The following is a 14658-nucleotide window of genomic DNA, read 5'->3' as shown; positions in this document are numbered from 1 at the left end:
ATACTGGGAACCAGTGGCTAGCCAGGCCACAGCAAGCTCAAGAGATCTGACATCTTAAAGTTATATGATTAATGTTCATAAAACGGAGCTTCCACTTTGGGAAGCAGTTGAGTACATTCCTTTGCTGTCCTGCCATAGAATACTCACTGCCAAGGCAAAGGTATGCATCCAGTACATCACACTCTCCGCTGCTAGCGATCTTGAGCTAAGGCCTGGGCTGCAGGCGACTTCTCTGCCCCATGCAGCACTGAGCATGGTTGGTGGGTCCCTTATACCTGGTGTGAGGGGATGCTGCTATCTATAGGAGTGATTAACTTAGATAAGTGCTTAGAACAGCCATGATAAAATATCTCACAGAGAAGTAGGACATGTGTGTTTAGAATCAGAGTCTCAGAACTGCACTGATTCCATCAGCCAGAGAGCCATTCAAAACTTCTTGGAATAAGAGTCCGCCAAGTGAATTCTACTTATTTAATGTTTAAGATCAATGCTTCTCCCATAGACACACCCCAATAACCCCCACTTTCATGACTATAAGATGGCGGTGCAGGAGAGCAGGCACCACACGACACGAATGGACACGGGCACTAGGAGTTCGGGTATCTGCACAATCCAGATTATGTGCATTTGTTTCACACCCAGTTAGGTGCCTGCATCTCTTCTGTACTCAAAATCTTGGTTTCCTTCACCTATCAGACAAATGCGCATTGTTACAGATGTAGTTAACTGACAAGAAAATAGGGTTTCCTCTCATTAAGTGCCAGCTCTCCTAAGTCCTGAAGCCAGGTGTCTGCATTTTTATAAAAGGCCTAATCTTATGGGAAGGGGCTCATAGGAAGGTGCTTGAGAGTGGCACAGGGCATACCATTTCACATAGATGCGGCCTCATGATGGTGACCTCATCGTTCAGCTACGGCTGTTTTGCTTTGTAAAGTAAAGCTCCATTGTGGGTAAAGCAATACATAACCATTAGAATACCATGTCTACAGCAGGTCCCTGCCCCTAGCCACCCACACTCCACCCCTCTCAACTGGGAAAACAAGGCAGCAGTCAGAAAGTGGTTCCAGGAGAACAGGGTAGCAGCAGAATCACCTGTTTCAGGCATCAGCAGCCATTCCGCAGGACTTTGATTCTGTGCATTTCTGAGCCATGAGGGTGAGGCCTGGACCATGTTGGAAGACCCGATTAAAACTGTTGCCAAATGAAACCACATTCCACGGCGCATTCCCAGCAACATAAAATAATACAGATAAGAGGTTCCTTGTTCACGTTGGAAGTATAAAAGTCCATTATGAAGTATTTGTCTTTAAGAATTTTTTTTCCTTTTCTTACCAACTTAATGTCCATTATGCCAATTAAAGAATATTTCAAAAACTGTAAAAATACGTCTTGTTTATCTGTAAAGGCAACAGAACAAATCACGAGGAATAATAAAATAAAACTCTTAATTTTGTAGGGGAAGTTGTGGGAGTACAATTTAATTTCTCTTTTAAAAGTTTTAAATGTCCCTTCCTCCTTTCCAAAGCTACGTGTTTTCCCTTTCTTTCATTCACTGGCTCAGTTTCATAGCTACACGAATGAAGGACAGCGAGAGCACAGCAAACGTGTGTGCCTGCGCACGCATGTGCTGAGAGGGCAGATTAAGTGGCTATGTGGGATGTTTACGTGAGTTATGGGAGCAGTTCTTAGCAGTCCACCAAGAATTCCCGGAATCGGAGTCAGGCCCGGCTGTTTCATTCTAGGTCACTGTCAACTTAAGCAGCCTCTAAAGATCAACAAAGACCTGCCCTCCACTTTATAATCTCTTACGAAGCTTCAACCCAAGGAAAAAAAACAGAAGAAATCAGAGGATGAAGTGATAAGACAGAGAGAAAAAAAGGGAGCAGGGGGAGAGAGGCCAGAGCGAGGGCGGGGCGGGGTGGGGGCGGGGACGCATTGGGGGCGGGGGCCTCGCCCACTCCCGTAGACGCCTGGGAGGACGGCCGGGAAACCAGAGACAGCAGGACATTGTGTTCTTCTTCTCAAAAACAACCAGCCTCTGCGCTCCCAAAGTAAACAGTTAATCCTGTTGTTTATCTTTTTAACATGAGATGTTAGCACGACTTCTACTGCACAGAAATGTGTTTTTTTATTCATTTAAAAATCATATTTTCTCTTTGCTGAAATAAAAATGTGACATGTAAACTTTTAAATATCAATAAACCGAAAGGAATAACAATCTTACTTTGCTAAAAGTGACTTAACCAAAAGAAGAGGGGAAAAAAACTTCAGGCTTTTTTCTCTTCTGAGACAAGGCCACCCTCCCTCTGTCTCCCAGGCTGGAGTACCGTGCTGTCATCTCGGCTCCCTGCAGCCTCACCTCCTGGGCTCAACTGGTCCTCCCACCTCAGCCTCCAGAGTAGCTGGGACCACAGGCGCACTCACCACCTCGCCCAGCTAATTTCTGTATTTTTGGTAGAGACTCACCACCTCGCCCAGCTAATTTCTGTATTTTTGGTAGAGACGGGGCTAGGCCATGTTGCCCAGGCTGGTCTCAAACTCCTGGGCTCAAGTGATCCACCAGCCTCAGCCTCCCAACGTGCTGGGATTATAAGTGTGAGCCACTGTGCCCAGCTGAGAAGGGTCTTTTCTTTTTTTTTTTTGGAGATGGAGTTTTGCTCTGGTTGATCAGGCTGGAGTGCAATCGCGCGATCTTGGCTCACTGCAATCTCCACCACGCCGGTCCAAGCGATTCTCCTGCCTTAGCCTCCTGAGTAGCTGGGATTACAGGCGCCTGCCACCACGCCCAGCTAATTTTTTGTATTTTTAGTAGAGACGCGGTTTCACTACGTTGGCCAGGCTGGTCTCGAACTCCTGACCTCAGGCGATCCACCGGCCTCGACCTCCCAAAGTGCTGGGATTACAGGCGTGAGCCAAGTCTGGCTGAGAAAGGCCTTTTCCATACTTACACCCCATCTTTATTTTAGAAAAACATTGTGCTGCTGAGATTAACAACAACAACAACAACAACACCACCACCCTGCTGCAAGCTTGGTCTTTAAGGAAGACACAAATAAAACCGCTGACACAACTGGTGCCAGTCTGGACTTTGTTTATTACCGGTGAATATCAAACTTTTTTTTTTTTTTTGAGACGGAGTTGCCCAGGCTAGAGTGCAATGGCGGTGGGTCTCGGCTCACTGCAACCTCTGCCTCCCAGCTTCCAGCGATTCTCCTGCCTCAGCCTCCCGAGTAGCTGGGACTACAAGCATGTGCCACTACGCCCAGCTGATTTTGCATTTTTAGTAGAGACAGGGTTTCTCCATGTTGGTCAGGCTGGTCTCGAACTTCTGACCTCAGGTGATCCACCTGCCTCGGCCTCCCAAAGTGCTGGGATTACAGGTGTAAGCCACGGCACCCGGCCAAGACGTTGTATAATTTGATAGACATTTACCCATGGAACAAGTTTTCAAAGATACCTCTTTTGCCTTTTTTTTCTTTTTCCTTTTTTTTTTTTTGAGACAGGGTCTCAATCTGTTGCCTAGGCTGGAGTGCAGTGGCATGATCATGGCTCAGTGCAGCCTCAACCTCCTGGGCTCAAGTGATCATTCCACTGAGTCTCCCAAACAGCTGGGACTAAGGCCTGTGCTACCGTGTCCAGCTAAATTTTTAAATTTTTTGTAGAAATGGGGTCTCGCTATATTGCTCAGGCTGGTCTGGAACTCATGGGCTCAAGGGATCTTCCTGCCTTGGCTTCCCAAAGTGCTGGGATTGGAGGCAAGAGCCATTGCTTCGAGCCTGCCTTTTTATTAATTGAAATTTTTATTGAGTTAATTGTAGAGTCACATGCAGTCCTAAGAAATACCACAGAGAGAACCCCTGTACACTTTACCCAGTTACCCCAATAGTATAAACTATGTGTACTAGTAAACAATAGTACAATATCAAAACTAGGATACTGACATTGATAAAACCTGCCACTCTTTTACTTGTATGTATGTCACATATTTAGTTTGATACAGTTTTATCACCTGTGTAGGATCCTGTACCTTCTACTAATGTCAAAATATTGAACAGTTCCATCACCATAAGGGTCCCTAAGGTTGCCCTTTAATAACCCACCTCCTTCCATCTCCCAACCCTCATGACTAACATCAGAAAAACATTCATCCATCCTCTCTTCTAAAATTTTTGCCATTTCAAAAATGTTATAAAAATTGAATCATCCAGTATACAATTTTTGGGATTGGATTTTTTTTTTTCCTCAGCACAATTCCCTGGTAATTAAAACAAGCTATTATGCCTTTTATTTTTATAACAGCTTTACTGAGGTATAATTCACATACCATAGAATGGACCTGTTTATATTGTAGCAAAATACACATAACATAAAATTTACCATTTTAATCCTTTTAAAGCGTACCACAGTGGCATTAAGTACATTCGCAATGTTCTGCAACCATCAGCACTATCTAATTCCCGGATATTTTTATCATCCCAAAAGGAAACCTCCATCCATTATTACTCCTATTCTCCCCTCCCCTGAGTCCCTGGCAACAATTGATTGGATTTCTGCCTGTATGGATTTGCCTGTTCTAGTTATTTCACATAAATGGACTCATATGATATGTGGCCTTCTATGTCTAGCTTCTTTTCACTTAGCATGATGTTTTCTAGGTTCACTCATGTTATAGCATGGATCAGTGTTTCATTCCTTTTTGCTGCTGAAGATATTCCATTACATGGATATATCACATTTATTTATCTTCTGTCAGCTGACAGACATTGCAGTTGTTTTGACATTTTTGCGTTATGAGAAATGTTGATATGGAGCAATTCTGTAGAAGTTACATGGACATATGTTTTCAATTCTCAAGAGTATATACCTAGGAGTGAAAATTCTGGGTTATGTGGTAATTCCATGTTTAACTTTTTGGGGGAACTGCCAGACTGTTTCTCAAAATGGCTGCAACATTTTGCATTCTCACTAGTAGTGTGCAAAGATTCCAACTTCTCCACATCTGGATTTATCCACACTTGGTATTGTCCTTCTTTTTATTATTGCCATCCCAGTGACTGTGAAGTGGTATCTCATTGTGGTTTTCACTTGCATTTCCCTAGTATCTAATGATGTTGATCATCATGTGCTTACTGTCCATTTGCATATCTTTGAATAAATGTCTATTTAAATTTTTTGACCATCTTTTATTTGGGTATCTTTTTACTGTTGAGTTAGTAAGTGTTCTTTACATATTCTGGATGCAAGTCCCCTATCAGATTAGTGATTTGCAAATTTGTTTTTTGAGATGTTAAAGTTTTTAATTTTGATGAAGTCTCATTTATGTATTTTTCTTTTGTTGTTTATGATTTTGGTGTCACATCTAAGAAACCATTGCCTAATATGTAAGGTTAGGAAGATACAGTCCTACACTATCTTCTGAGAAATTTAGTTCTTACATTAGGTCTGTGATTAATTTTGCAGTAATTTTTGTGTATGGTATGAGGCAGGGGTCCACCTTAATTCTTTTATATGTGGATACCTAGTCATTCCAAAACCACTGATTGGAATGACTCTTCTTTCTCCATTGAATTGCCTGACACCCATGTCAAAAATCAATGGACCAAAAATGTAAGGTATTATGTCTTTTTAAGAACATATATATCTTTAAAGACTTAAATGTTAGACCTAAAACCATAAAAACCCTAGAAGAAAACCTAGGCAATACCGTTCAGGACATAGGCACGGGCAAGGACTTCATGTCTAAAACACCAAAAGCAATGGCAATAGAAGCCAAAATTGACAAATGGGATCTAATTAAACTAAAGATCTGCACAGCAAAAGAAACTACCATCAGAGTGAACAGGCAACCTACAGAATGGGAGAACATTTTTGCAATCTACTCATCTGACAAAGGGCTAATATCCAGAATCTACAATGAACTCAAACAAATTTACAAGAAAAAAACAAGGCCAGGCGCGGTGGCTCACGTTTGTAATCCCAGCACTTTGGGAGGCCGAGGCGGGCGGATCACGAGGTCAGGAGATCGAGACCACGATGAAACCCCGTCTCTACTAAAAATACAAAAAAAAATTAGCTGGGCGTGGTGGCGGGTGCCTGTAGTCCCAGCTACTCAGAGAGGCTGAGGCAGAAGAATGGCGTGAACCCAGGAGGCGGAGCTTGCAGTGAGCCAAGATTGCGCCACTGCACTCCAGCCTGGGCGACAGAGCGAGACTCTGTCTCAGAAAAAAAAAAAGAAAAAAACAACCCCATGAAAAAGTGGGCGAAGTACATGAACAGACACTTCTCAAAAGAAGACATTTACGCAGCCAAAAGACACATGAAAAAATGCTCATCATCACTGGCCATCAGAGAAATGCAAATCAAAACCACAATGAGATACCATCTCACACCAGTTAGAATGTCCATCATTAAAAAGTTAGGAAACAACAGGTGCTGGAGAGGATGTGGAGAAATAAGAACACTTTTACACTTTTGGTGGGACTGTGGACTAGTTAAACTGTTGTGGAAGTCAGTGTGGTGATTCCTGAGGGATCTAGAACTAGAGATACCATTTGACCCAGCAATCCTATTACTGGGTTTATACCCAAAGGATTATAAATCATGCTGCTATAAAGACACATGCACACGTATGTTTACTGCAGCACCATTCACAATAGCAAAGACTTGGAACCAACCCAAATGTCCAACAATGACTGGATTAAGAAAATGTGGCACATATACACCATGGAATACTATGCAGCCATAAAAAAGGATGAGTTTATGTCCATGTAGGTACATGGATGAAGCTGGAAACCATCTCAGCAAACTATCGCAGGGACAGAAAACCAAACACTGCATGTTCTCACTCATAGGTGGGAATTGAACAATGAGAACACATGGACACAGGAAGGGGAACATCACACACCGGGGCCTGTTGTGGGGTGGGGGGATGGGGGAGGGACAGCATTAGGAGATATACCTAATGCTAAATGACGAGTTAATGGGTGCAGCACACCAACATGGCACATGTATACATATGTAACAAACCTGCACGTTGTGCACATGTACCCTAAAACTTAAAGTATTAAAAAAAAAGAACATATATATCATGACAGTCGTATTAAAAGATAATGTCTTATATGAGTGTAGGTCTTTAAGAAAGGAAAGGGTCTAAACCTCAAGAAGATCAACCAGAGTTTTCGTTTATCACTGGCAAAGAGTTATATGATTGCATCTATATTTCCTAGGGTACACAGAATAAAATCACTGCTGCATTTATTTAGGCCAATGAATACAGAGCTAATGTAACTGGCCAGTATTCTCTTTCTCTAGATCTGTTACTTTACCATCATTATGCAGAGATCCCTCTTGAAGAATGCCCCACTGTTCTCCCAGTCACTGAGTCTCAAAACCTGGGAGTACTCTATTTCCTTTCACATTCAGTTGCTGTAACCTGTCTATTTTCCCTCTCCGCATCACCTTTTTAATATTCTCCTCCTCATCCCCATTGTCATGGTCTTGTCCTGCTTGTGGCCCTTCCTGCCACCTACATGGATTAGACAGGTGCTTCCCAACCTGTCTCTTAACCCGTTCTTTCCTTTCTTCTAACCCCTCCTGCAGGTTGCTGCTACAGTGCTCCTTCTTATCGAATAGAGTTAATCATGTCACTCACCTGGCCAGAGAACTTTGGGAGTATCCCAATGGCTCCTGCATGCCTCTTGGTACACACATGGTGGGGCCTAAGAAGATCAAGATGCTGCTACCACGCCCCTATCTGTCTTGGTTCCTGCCTGTTCCCCTCATGGAATCTGATAGTCCTTGCCATTCCCACTCATCTAAGTATCATTTTTCAAAGTCAAACTGAAACTCCATCTCTTATATGAAGACTTCTCTTATTCCCATAGTGTAAACAATTCTTTTTCCTTTTTTTCCTTTGCATTAGAAGTGTTTTTTTTTTTGTCTTTTAGTTCTCATCACATTTACTATGTATTATAATAACTTGAGGAGCTCTTTTCTCTCTCCTGGAAGTTTCTTGAAGGCAGGAATCTTATTTCTTATTCCGTATGTACCTGTCAGAGCTCTTAGCTCAGAGACTTATGCATTATAGATAATATATGTTTGTTACACCAAGTTGAGTTAATCAGGCATTTATTCAGCCTTCCCGGGGATAAGGGACATAAGACATAGTTCCTACCCTTGGGGGCAATACGAGGTAGTTCACAAACCAAAACATATATTGCTACAAAGTATACAAGTGGGAAACGAAGAACTTAGTGAAGTTGTAAATTAGCACAAGAACAATGAAGGAAAAAGAGAGTGTGGAAGGAGGGATCTACACTAAGAAAGTTTATTGCTCAGGTCGGGCGGTGGCTCACGCCTGTAATCCCAGCACTTTGGGAGGCCGAGGCGGGCGGATCACAAGGTCAGGAGATCGAGACCATCCTGGTTAACACGGTGAAACCCCGTCTCTACTAAAAATACAAAAAACTAGCCGGGCGCAGTGGCGGGCGCCTGTAGTCCCAGCTACTCGGGGGGCTGAGGCAGGAGAATGGCGTGAACCCGGGAGGCGGAGCTTGCAGTGAGCCGAGATTGTGCCACTGCACTCCGGGCTGGGCGAAAGAGCGAGACCCCGTCTCAAAAAAAAAAAAAAAAAAAAGAAAGTTTATTGCTCAAAATGTGCCATCAGCTTAGCATCCCTGGGCACACTGTGGTCTTATTTTCTCTCATGCATTCCCCAATTGACTACCAAATGAGAGGCCATTTGGTATTCCTACTTTCCCATGCCTATTCATCACTGAAACCTGAGAGGCCAAGGGTTTGTAACTGGATATAGAGTAAGGAACAAGACACGGGCCTGGGGATGCAGGTTTTGGTGGTGCCATGGGTAAGTTAGTGTCCTACAGCTTCCCTTGGGCCATCAAAGGGCATGTTGGCCCACACAAGAGTCACACAGGCTTTCAGAGGCAGGGTTCTTGGAGGGAATACAGCCTGTAAACCCTGAGGCTCCACTCCATGGAATGGATTAGCATCCCTCCTGTGCCTGGTGAATGGCATCAGTCATGGAGAGTCTAAGGAGAATGAGAAGACAGTTGCTTATATAGTCTTCAGGCTCTGTAGTTCCAGTGTGGGACTAGATTAGAGTCTAATGAACTGGGTGAGGTAGGGGTAAACCACTACTGTAGTGGGCCTACTAGCACAACAGGAAACACAGTGTTGAATCATCCTTAGGTGATTCGCTTCTGAATCAGGGTTTCACATTCTAAGCTGACTGACTGGCTTGGAAACCAGTCCTGTCTAATGCAATGGCTTATAAATCACCTGTTTTTTGTGAAGTATGCATACATGTTCTACCTGCTCTGACCCTACCAAATAAAAAATCAAACTGCCTTGGCAAATGCATACTACATACAAGGCTTTCTTCTTTTTCAAATATCAATGGTAATTTTGTAAATTCTGCAATCCTAAGAAAACCTGTTTTAGGAACAGTATCACTGAGAAATATTAAATTGTTTTGATACATTTTTCAGTGAAGTAATTTCAAATTTGAAGACGAACCATATTCAGTTTACTGTACTTAAGACAGCAGACAATGCCCACTTTTAGAAGACAACTCCGTTTCTCAGAGAGAAGGAAGGTTCCCAGATAGGAATTAGTTTTGTTTCCAGCCCGCCCACCTTGGAACTGCCTGCTGTGCCCAGCTGACATCCTCCTGCTGCCTGCCCAGCCTGCTCTTTCCACTGGACCTGGGTGCCCAGCAAAACACAGCCTCTAGGACTTTGCTTTGCAGTGCTCGCCACCTAGCCTAGGTGTATCTCTTCCCTCTCTACACACTGGCTCCGAATGCTCAGTGCAGTCTCTGCTGGGAGCGTATGTCACTCTCTCTTTCCTGCCAACCTTCCTGCCAACCTTTGAGAAAGTGTGGGCCTCATATTTCCATTTGATTGCCTCCTACTCACTTTTCTGATCATTTAAAAAAGTTTTTATTTATTTAATTTCTGACCCTATTCATTTTTTAAAAATTTCAATAGCTTTTGGGGGTACAAGTGATTTTTGTTTACACAGATGAATTGTATAGCGTTGAAGTCTGAGATTTTGAGGTTTTAGTGCACCCATCACCCAAGTAGTGTACAGTGTACCCAATATGTAGATTTTTATTCTTCACCCTCTCCCACTCTCCCCCATCTAAGTCTCTGTAGTCCATTATATCACTTTGTATGCCTCTGTGTGCTGGCAGCTTAGCTCCCATTTATAAGTGAGAACATACAGTATTTGGTTTTCCATTCCTGAGTTACTTCACTTAGAATAATGGCCTCCAGCTCCATCCAAGTTGCTGCAAAAGCCATTATTTTGTTCTTTTTTTATGGCTGAGAAGTATTCCATGGTGTGTACAGTGATTTTTCTTTATCTACTCATTGTGTGATGGATGGTCACTTAGGTTGGTTCCCTATCTTTGTAATTGTGAATTGTGCTGCAACAAATATATGTGTATAGGTGTCTTTTTTTATATAATGATTTACTTTCCTTTGTGTAGATACCCAGCAGTGGGAATGTTGAATCAAATGGTAGATCTACTTTTAGCTCTTTAAGGAATCTCCATACTGTTTTCCATAGACCTGTACTAATTTACATTCCCACCAGTAGTGTATAAGTGTTCCCCTTTCACCACGTCCGTTCCAGTATCTATTGTTTTTTAACTTTCAAAATAATGTCCATTCTTGAGGGGGTAAGGTGCTATCTCACTGTGGTTTTAATTTGGATTTCCCTGATAATTAGTGATGTTGAGCTTTTTTTAATGTTTTTTGGCCATTTGTAAATCATCTTTTAAGAAATATCTATTCATGTCATTTGCCTACTTTTTGATGGGATTACTTGTCTTTTTTCCTTGCTGATTTGCTTGAGTTCTTTGTAGATTCTAGATATTAGTACTTTGTCAGATGCATAGTTTACAAATATTTTCTCTCATTCTGTGAGTTGTCTGTTTGATTATTTCTGTTGCTGTGCAGAAGCTTCTTAATTAGGTCCCATTTATTTATTTTTGTCTTTGTTGTAATTGCTTTTGGGTTCTTAGCCATGAAGTTTTTGCTTAGGGGACGTCCAGAAGAGTTTTTCCTGGGTTATCTTCTAGAATTTTTATGGTTTCAGGTCTTAGATTTAAGTATTTGATCCATCTTGAGTTTATTTTGTATAAGGTGAGAGATGAGGATCCAGTTTCATTCTTCTCCATGTGGCTTTTCAGTTTTCCCATCACCATTGATTAAATAGGGTGTCCTTCCCCTAATCTATGTTTTTATATGCTTTGTTGAAGATCCATTAATTGTAAGTATTTGGCCTTATTTATTGGGCTTTCTATTCTTTTCCAGTGGTCTGTGTTTCTACTTTTATATCAGCACCATGCTGTTTTGGTAACTATAGCCTTATAGTATAACTTGAAGTCAGGTAACGTGACACCTCCAGGTTTATTCTTTTTGCTTACTATTACTTTGGCTATTCAGGCTCTTTTTTGGTGCCTATGAATTTTAGGACTGTTTTTTCTAATTCTGTGAAAAATGATGTTGGTACTTTGATAGGAATTGCATTAAATCTGTAGGTTGCTTTGGGCAGCACGACCATTTTCATGATAGTCATTCTTCCAATTCATGAGATGAGACATGTTTACATTTGTTTCTGTCATCTATGATCATTTCCAGCAGTGTTTTGCGGTTCTCTTTATCTTTCACCTCCTTGGTTAAGTATATTCCTAAGTATTTTATTTTAATTTTTGCAGCTATTGTAAGAAAGACTGGGTTCTTGATTTGATTCCCAGCTTGGTCATTGTTGATGTATAGCAGTGCTACTGATTTTTGTACATTGATTTTGTACTCTAAGACTCTGCTGAATTTGTTTATCAAATCTAGATGTCTTTTGGAGGAGTCTTTAGGGTTTTCTAGGTATACAATCCTATCAGTGGCAAACAGTAACAGTTTGACTTCCTCTTTTCCAATCTGGGTGCCCTTTAATTCTGTAGCCTGATTGTTCTGGCTAACACTCCCAGTACTATGTTGAATAGAAGGGTGACAGTGGGCATCCTTGTCTTGTTCCAGTTATCAAGGGGGATGCTTTCAGGTTTTCCCTACTCAGTATGATGTTGGCTGTGGGTTCGTCATATACGGTTTTTATTACTGTGAGGTATGTCCCTTCTATGCCAGGTTTGTGGAGAGTTTTTACCATAAAGGGATGCTGGATTTTACTGAATGCTTTTTCTGCATCTATTAAAATGATCCTGTGATTTTTGTTTTTTTAATTTGTTAATGTGATGTATCACATTTATTGACCTGTATATGTTAAACCATCCCTTTAAAAAGTTTTAAATCTCAAATTTACTAAAAAGTTTGAAATACAGTAAAAATCATGTTTTTTTTCCCCTGAATTATTTGAGGGTAACTTCCTGACATGATACCCCTTCATTCCCAAATACTTTTGTGTGTTTTTCCTACAAATAAGGACTTTTTCCCATATAACCGCTCTACAGCCATAAGAGGAGGATATGAACCTTGATCTTCCCTCCACCTAATCTTCCTACCCACTCATGTTTCACCCATTGCCCTGGTAATGTCCTGTATAGCAAAAGGAGATAGTTCAGAATCGGGCTGCATTTAGTTGTCATGTCTCTTAATACTCTGCAGTCTGGAATGGTTCCTCAGTCTTTCCTTGACTTTCATAACCCTGACATTTTGGAAGGAAACAGTTCAGGTATTCTGTAGAGTATGAACCCTCATTTTGGGTTTGTCTGATTTCTTCTCATTGTGAGATTCAGTTGATGTATCATTGGTAAAAATAACACAGAAGTGATGCTGTGTGTTTTTTTTTTTTTTTGCATTCTTTCCACTTTTTCTTAAGACAGGCTCTTTCTATGCTGCCTAGGCTAGAGTATAGTGGCTATTCACAGGAATGATCCTTGTGCACTACAACCTCAAACTCCTGGGCTCCAGTGATCCTCTCACCTCAGTGTCCTGAGTGGCTGGGACTATAGGTGTGCATCCTGGGCTGGCTTCTAATTACATTCTGTGTATTAAAATAATTACATTATTTTAATTTGTCCCAATACTGATGATGTTCACTTTTTAAAACTTAAGATGATGTCTGTCAGGCTTCTCAACCATAAGTTACTCTTTTTCCTTTTGAAGTTAAAAAACATTGTGTAGGAGATACTGTGAAACCATCTAATATCCTATTCCTTATCAATTTTCCAATCTGTTCATTTTCTTAAATTATTTTTCATTTGTTTTTATATCAGTGTGACTCATGTAGTCTTACTGAATGGTTTATAATCCATAACTATCCCTTATTTTGATGCATGAATTGCCCCAGATTTGGCTAGTTGGGGACTCTTTCAGGCTAGCTTCGGTGTCCTTTTTCTTTTTGATGTCCCCATCATTCTTTGAGAACATTCTTACTTTCTAACATAACAAGATTTCAAGGCTCATCTTGTATTTTATCTCATCCAAACCTGGAATCAGCCACTTTGCCAATTCCCTTCAGGTATTCAGAAGCTACTATCTGGCACTAGGTGTGCTCATTGCTACCAACGTATCACCGTCCCAGAGCCTCTTAGTAGAGCTGGAAAGTGTGTGCACACATACACCCTCTCACATACACACACACTGACTTCTGTTCATTCACCCATCCATCTTGAAAAGTACGAGTTTATACTACCCTAATTCTGATCAAACATGACAGGGTTCATTTTATTTTCTCCCTTTTGGTATTTGTGACTCACAGGTCCCTCAACAAACTCAACATGTTTAAAACCATCATCTCAGCTCTCTCCAACTCTGATCTCCCTCCTGAATTTTCTGTCTCATTTAATGGTATCACCATTCATCTTGTTGCCCAAACCTTAGAATCCTTCTGGATCCCTCCCTTTTCTCCACCTCCCACATCCAATCATTCAGAGTGCTAAGTTGAATTACCTTTCTACCTCTTGGATATCTCCAGTTCTGCACCAAGTCTTTATCCACCAGCTTGTCCTAATGGAGGACTCAGACTCTCTTGCTTCTCACATAGTCATTTAGAATCACTTCTACAGGGGTTCCAGAATTTCTAATGGCTTTGTATCACATGTGGAATAAAATCCAAAGGCCTTATTATCATGGCTTTCTAGACTTCCTCATGATCAGAGTCCCAACCCTACCCTTTCTACCTCTTTGACCTTCATGTATGTGATGCACAGAAACACTGGCCTCCTTGTCATTCCAAACATGCCAAACGGATCCCTTCTTGCATCCTCAAGTACCAGATCTCCCTGCTGAGATGCTCTCCCTACACATTTACATGACTTACTCACCCATCTCCATTCAAGTATTACCTTCTCAGTGAGGCTTTCCTTGAGTCTTACGTAAAAATAGCAGCCCTCCACCTTCACTGTCCCTTATCTTGCTTTATTTGAAGTTGTAACCATCATTTCCTTCCTTCTTTCCTTCCTTCCTTCCTTCCTTCCTTCCTTCCTTCCTTCCTTCCTTCCTTTCTTCCTTCCTTCTTTCTTTTTTCGAGATGGAGTCTCACTCTGTCACCCAGGTTGGAGTGCAGTGGCACAATCTCGGCTCCTGCAACCTCCGCCGCCTGAGTTCAAGCAATTCTCCTGCCTCAGCCTCCTGAGTAGCTGAGATTACAGGCGTGCACCAACACGTCTGGCTAATTTTT

The 14658-nt window shown here is 41.6% G+C and overlaps 1 protein-coding gene across 13 annotated transcripts in view; it reads right to left on the bottom strand.

Moving 5' to 3' along the window:
• Nucleotides 1–14658, bottom strand: part of SPIDR (scaffold protein involved in DNA repair) — a 508026-nt gene that overhangs the window by 75936 nt on the left and 417432 nt on the right. The window contains exon 1 of one of the 13 annotated variants that reach the window (XM_030795022.1): nucleotides 7652–7893. The exons of the other annotated variants lie outside the window; for them this stretch is intronic. Coding sequence (XP_030650882.1) covers nucleotides 7652–7710 — 59 coding nt within the window. The 5' untranslated portion in view covers nucleotides 7711–7893. Of the gene's footprint in view, nucleotides 1–7651; nucleotides 7894–14658 lie in introns of those variants that run through there. 13 annotated transcript variants of the gene reach the window in all.

This window comes from Nomascus leucogenys, chromosome 16 (genome assembly GCF_006542625.1).
Source record: "Nomascus leucogenys isolate Asia chromosome 16, Asia_NLE_v1, whole genome shotgun sequence".
NCBI lineage: Eukaryota > Metazoa > Chordata > Mammalia > Primates > Hylobatidae > Nomascus > Nomascus leucogenys.
The sequence above is the reverse complement of the archived record's forward strand: the minus strand, read 5'-3'. Positions and strand labels throughout refer to the sequence as shown.